Raw genomic sequence first — 6,592 nt, 5'->3', positions numbered from 1 at the left:
TTTGGCCTTCCCAGGTGGTGGTAGTGTGAAGAACTTGCCTGCCAATGCAGGAGATGTAAGAGACATGGGTTCAATTCCTGGGTCATGAAGATCCCGTGGAAGAGGGCATGGCAACCCACTCTCATATTCTTGCTTGGTTTGTCCCATGAACAGAGGGGGCTGGAGGGATACAATCAATAGGGTTGCAAAGAGTTGGACACAACTGAAGTGACTTGGCATGCACACAAGCGTAGTACCACTATGGCTCTTTTTCTGGTGGCTCAGAGGTCCAGAATCCACCTGCAATGCAGGAGACATGTGTTCACTGGATCAGGAAGATCCCTCAGAAAAGTAAATGACAATCCACTCCAGTATTCTTGCCTAGGAAATCCCATGGAGGGCTACAGTCCATGGGGCCACAAAGAGTCGAATATGGCTAGTGGCTGAACAACAACTACCACAACAGAAACACGTGGTCATCAAAAAATGGAACTTAGCATGCTTTAAAACACACACACACACACACACACATATAATTAGGCCATGTAAATCATAATTATAAACACCATGGAGTTCATTTTTAATAATTTGGTTTTCCCTCCTTGTTGTTGTTTAGTTATTAAGTCATGTCCAACTCTTTTGTGACCCCATGGACTGTAGCCCACCAGGCTCCTCTGTCTGTGAGATTTCTCAGGCAAGAATACTGGAGTGGGCTGCCATTTCCTTCCCCAGAAGATCTTCCTGACCCAAGGATCGAACCCACTTCTCCTGTATTGCAGGCAGATTTTTTTTCCACTGAATCACCAGGGAAGCACTTTCCCATGTAGAGCCTCCTATTAGTTAGAACATATACATATATGTTCTATATACATATACATATGTATATGTATATGTATATAGAACATATACAACATATACAAGAACATATACAATTTTCCCTGAGAAAAAAGCCAAATCCATGAACTGCTGTAATTTGGAAACATAGTGCTGAGACCTTACTTCTCCCATGCCTCTTGTTAGCCGTTTTGATGAAACTCAGTATTGACAGAATCCCCGGTGATCACATCCTCCAAAGGCCCAGAGCCAAATATAAACACAGGTCAGGAAACTAAGAGAGAGGAACAGACTTCCTTTTGGCACCAGGTAGGTGTTGCATTTATGTGTTCTAACAAAGGAATTATAAATGCCTTTCCACGTATCAAAAACACCAACTCTCAGTACATGCTGTGAATGGAAGGGGAAGAAAAATCACCTGCCTCAAATCTATTCTCATCATTGGAAATAGAACTGTCTCAATACAAGTCAACTAACTCTCTTGAAAGAATCAGTGGGCTTAGTCCATATTTCCTCAAGTAGCTGTGCTTAAAATTTCACATAACTATATAAATTAAAACAAATAATATATTCAAAGAAATTCTTTAAGAACTAAAACGAATTCTTGCAAACTGTTGAATTTTGTTAAATCTGAGGGAAAGAACAGTCATTTATTACCAAAGCTAATCTTGAAACTCAAAGATTAATTTATTTTATATACCTGAATTTATAGCAAAAGAAAAGTGCTGTTATGAGGCAGTATAGAGGAAAATTGCTATTTATTAAGTGATCCTTGGTGACTCAGACAGTAAAGAACTTGCCTGTAATGTGGGAGACTTGTGTTTGATCTGTGGGTCAGAAAGATTGCCTGCAGAAGGGGATTCCACTCCAGTACTGTTGTCTGGAGAATTTCATGGACAGAAGAACCTGGCGGTCTATAGTCCATGGGGTTGGAAAGAGTCAGACATGACTGAGAAATTGACACTCAAGCAAAAAAGAAATATGAAATCAATGAAATAAGAAACTCATCATTAAAGAAAGTTAGTCAATGCAAAGTTAACAAAACGAAACCCAAAACAGCAAAGATCCAAAAAGTGACTTTAGCCAAAAGCTGTTTGTCCTGTGTATCAACAGATAGTCTTATCTCTATTTTCCCTATTAGTTTTACTTTGAATATAAAGCAACCTTTAAGAGGTACCTATGGTATACAACATGGCTTTCACATGTTTTCTTATTTAATTCCCATAACTACATCTGAGGAAGGGCTTTATGTGAAGCTAAGAGACATGAAACCACAGCTTAAGGTGGTAAAAAGTGTCTAGTCATTCTTTTTTACATCTTGTGCTTTGGTAACATGGACATAATCAAAGGTATTTTGTAACATGGTTTGCAGTATTTGAATTGTTATTAATAGCTTACATCAGATCAGATCAGATCAGATCAGTCACTCAGTCATGTCCGACTCTTTGGACCCCATGAATCGCAGCATACCAGGCCTCCCTGTCCATCACCAACTCCCAGAGTTCACTCAGACTCACATCCATCGAGTCAGTGATGCCATCCAGCCATCTCATCCTCCATTGTCCCCTTCTCCTCCTGCCCCCAATCCCTCCCAGCATCAGAGTCTTTTCCAATGAGTCAACTCTTCGCATGAGGTGGCCAAAGTACTGGAGTTTCAGCTTTAGCATCATTCCTTCCAAAGAAATCCCAGGGCTGATCTCCTTCAGAATGGACTGGTTGGATCTCAATAATTTTATTAAATAGCTTACTTTACATCACATTGATAATAAGGCATAGAGATCCAAACTCATTCATTCTTCATTCAATACCAGGAAGTATTATTTCCAAAGCATGGATTTTTGGAACATAATATTCATTAATTTTTAGTGAAAATATATTCAACTGTTAATTGGATGTGAAACACGTTCAACATGTTCTATATTTATTTATTTTTTGGCACTCACAAAACATAGTCATATACTATGCACTACTAAAAGTTCTGCAGTAAAGAAAACCTTCCTTAAAAATTGTTTAATCAAGTATTTCCCCAATATATTAAATATCAAAACCTTGATTTTTAAAATTTATTTATTTTTAATTAAAGGATAATTGCTTTACAAGAACCTTGACTTTTATGTACTTTGAGTTATATGATAAAAACCTAAAAGAACATAATGATCTAACTATTCCTGGATAATTATACCTGAGTGAAAATTCACTCCAGTGTTCTTGCCTGGAGAATCCCAGGGACTGCAGAGCCTGGTGGGCTGCCATCTATGGGGTCACACAGAGTCGGACATGACTGAAGTGACTTAGCAGCAGCAGCAAAAATTCAGATATGGGATGAAATATGACAAAAGCATATGCATTATACTTGAAATTAGATTTGAGACTTTTTGACTGCCAGGATTAAAAAATATTGAAAGTTTTCTATCTTAATTTAAAAATCTGATATGGACTAATTCAAGCCATTGGATAATAAAATGGGAAATCAGGATGAAATAATAAATATCTATTGAAGGAGCAAAGAATGACTTCCTGCAGTGAGTGAGTTTTAACAATTAAGGTATGTTAGGATAGACAGTTTTTAAATTTGTTACTTTCTATATTCTAGATGCCCATAATTGTCATTTTCCATTTTTATGGATAATCATTAATTTTATTAGGTGATATTATATACATGCATATATATATGCATATATATTCTATTCATTTGTTATTTTTATTGCTCAACATATGTTTTTTGTCTAAGTGGAAAAGTTGTTATAGAGAATAATTTTGCTAGATGTCCCAATAATTTATCTGTTAAATACTGATTTTTTTTTTTTTTTTGCTCTTTGTTAACAAATGTACTTTCTTTAAATATGAGATTCTTGTCTATGTCTGGAATTTGGACTATACTGTTATCCAGGATCTATCTCCTGAATTTTCTTTTTTAAATATAGGGCTCTTCAAGAGGAATTTAATTTCTCTAGCGGTTCTTGTATGGTGGATAATGCCAGGTTACATGCACTGGTGACACACTGTACCAAATAAAGTTTTATATCTGGTAAACTTTTCATACTAAAAAGAATTAGATTATTATATATTCAGATCAGATCAGATCAGTTGCTCAGTCGTGTCCGACTCTTTGGACCCCATGAATTGCAGCATGCCAGGCCTCCCTGTCGATCACCAACTCCTGGAGTTCACTCAGACTCATGTCCATCGAGTCAGTGATGCTATCCAGCCATCTCATCCTCTGTTGTCCCCTTCTCCTCCTGCCCCCAATCCCTCCCAGCATCAGAGTCTTTTCCAATGAGTCAACTCTTCGCATAGGTGGCCAAAGTACTGGAGTTTCAGCTTTAGCATTATTCCTTCCAAAGAAATCCCAGGGCTGATCTTTAGAATGGACTGGTTGGCTCTCCTTGCAGTCCAAGGGACTCTCAAGAGTCTTCTCCAACACCACAGTTCAAAAGCATCAATTCTTCGGCACTCAGCCTTCTTCACAGTCCAACTCTCACATCCATGCATGACCACAGGAAAAACCATAGCCTTGACTAGATAAACCTTTGTTGGCAAAGTAACGCCTCTGCTTTTGAATATGCTATCTAGGTTGGTCATAACTTTCCTTCCAAGGAGTAAGCGTCTTTTAATTTCATGGCTGCAGTCAACATCTGCAGTTATACATTACTATTATTATTATTGAGGCTTCCCTGGTTGCTCAGGCAGTAAATAATCTGCCTACAATGCAGGAGACCCAGGTCCCATCCCTGGGTCAGGAGGATCCTCTGGAGAAAGCAGTGTCAACACAGTCCAGTATTCCTGCTTGCAGAACTCCCTGAACAGAGGAGCCTGGCAGGTTTACAGTTCATGGGTCCACAAAGAGCTGAACAAGACTGACTGCCTAGCACTTCACTTTCACTTTCAGCTTATTATTATTAACTAAAACCATGCAGTTTTCTAAAGCTACTAGCAGATGGAATTCATATATTCAAGTTATTCCTTTGCTTATTTTCTTTCTTCTCTTACCCTCTGCAGATCCGTCTTAGAGGAGTCACATAAATGGCTGACAGCAATGTCAGTGGGATAACTGAATTCATCCTCCTGGGGCTGACTGATAACCTGGAACTGAATACAGTCCTATTTGTGGTGTTTCTCTTAATCTATCTCATTACTGTCCTGGGCAATGTCTGGATCATCACCATCATCCTGGTTAGTGATCAGCTCCACTCTCCCAAGTACTTTTTCCTTATCCAGTTGGCTTTCCTGGATTTCTGCTATTCCTCAGTCTTCATTCCTAAGCTGTTGGTGAACTACGTAGTAGGACAGAAAGTTATCTCCTACAGTGGTTGCCTCCTGCAATACTCCTTTGTCAGCTTGTTCCTGACCACGGAATGCTTCCTCTTGGCTGCCATGGCCTATGATCGGTACCTTGCCATCTGCCGCCCTCTTCACTATAAAGGTCTCATGACACCCACCTTCTGCATCCACCTGGTCACTGCCTCCTATCTACTGGGCTGTGCCAACTCACTCACCCACCTGTCTGGTTTGCTCAGTCTGTCCTTCTGTGGACACAATGTCATTAACCACTATTTCTGTGATATCCCACTGCTTTTCCAACTTGCCTGTTCTGACACCCATTACAGTGAGGCTTTATTTACCATCCTCTCTGGAGCCACATCAGTGGCTACCTTTCTGATGGTGGTTAGTTCTTATCTGGGAATCCTTCTCACAGTCCTGAAGACACGGTCTTTGAGAAGCAGATACAAAGCCTTCTCCACATGTGCCTCCCACCTAACGATAGTGAGTGTCTTCTATGGAACAATGATTTTTACTTATTTGGGGACCAGCTCTAGCTACCCAGACGAGAAAGCCAAAATCTTGTCTGTGTTCTATACCCTTTTGCTGCCAATACTAAATCTTCTGATATACAGCATAAGGAACACAGAAGCCAAAGAAGCAATGAAAAGAATTATCATGAGAAAAATATTTGCTCAGTGACTATGATTTTCAAGCAGAAACTTTTAACAATAGTAGATGATGCTACATATGGATACATTATTAAATATGTGAGAGAATTTTGGAGAAAAGAAGGATGATATTTTAAATTTAGCATATGCACAAAGATACTTTTCATTGGCGTTTGGAAATAGATGCCCAAACATTATATCACATTTTATGTGTGTGCATATACATTCATACATATGCAATACTTTCTGTCACGAAGGAAGAAACCTTTTCTTTTACTTTCTTAGGTTTATTAATTAAAGGACTGTGGATTAAATTGACAAAAGGTAGATTAATGGGAGAATAAATGAAGTTTATTCATATGAACATCAGGAAGTTCATGGTTCACATATTGCTGAAGCCTGGCTTGAAGAATTTTGAGCATTACTTTACTAGCATGTGAGATGAGTGCAATTGTGCGGTAGTTTGAGCATTCTTTAGCATTGCCTTTCTTTGGGGTTGGAATGAAAACTGACCTTTTCCAGTCCTGTGGCCACTGCTGAATTTTCCAAATTTGCTGGCATTTGAGTGCAGCACTTTCACAGCATCAATAATTCAATAATGTGACAATATAGGAAAGGAAGAGTGAGAAATGGCTTCTGTGAGAAAAACAAATGGGCTTATAAGGGAAGAGATGGGAGATAAGAAATCTTGGGGCATCATTTATTTAAGATAGAGGCAGGTGGCCTTCTCTGTCTTTTCCTGGAAGACAAAGAAGCCCCAAAGAGAGGTGGTTTATGGCAGCCTCACTCTCAGAAGTTCTGCCTTCAGTCAGATAAAGGAATCTCTGAGAAGTCTCTCTACATTGAAT

General features: G+C 39.0%; 1 protein-coding gene across 1 annotated transcript; it reads left to right on the top strand.

Annotated features, from left to right (window-relative positions):
* The first annotated feature begins 4,836 nt into the window (after positions 1-4,836).
* On the top strand, positions 4,837-5,775 carry LOC133244012 (olfactory receptor 5J3-like). The gene has a single exon (XM_061410688.1). It carries the CDS (start codon positions 4,837-4,839, stop codon positions 5,773-5,775), a length of 939 nt encoding a protein of 312 aa, XP_061266672.1.
* Positions 5,776-6,592: the final 817 nt, after the last annotated feature.

This window comes from Bos javanicus, unplaced genomic scaffold, assembly GCF_032452875.1.
Source record: "Bos javanicus breed banteng unplaced genomic scaffold, ARS-OSU_banteng_1.0 tig00000403_1, whole genome shotgun sequence".
NCBI lineage: Eukaryota > Metazoa > Chordata > Mammalia > Artiodactyla > Bovidae > Bos > Bos javanicus.
Note: the sequence above shows the minus strand (reverse complement) of the source record. Positions and strands in the feature narration are given on the sequence as shown.

Bases quoted from the DNA above. Each gene is read 5' to 3' on its own strand.
- LOC133244012 (XM_061410688.1), top strand. From the start codon at position 4,837: ATGGCTGACAGCAATGTCAGTGGGATAACTGAATTCATCCTCCTGGGG.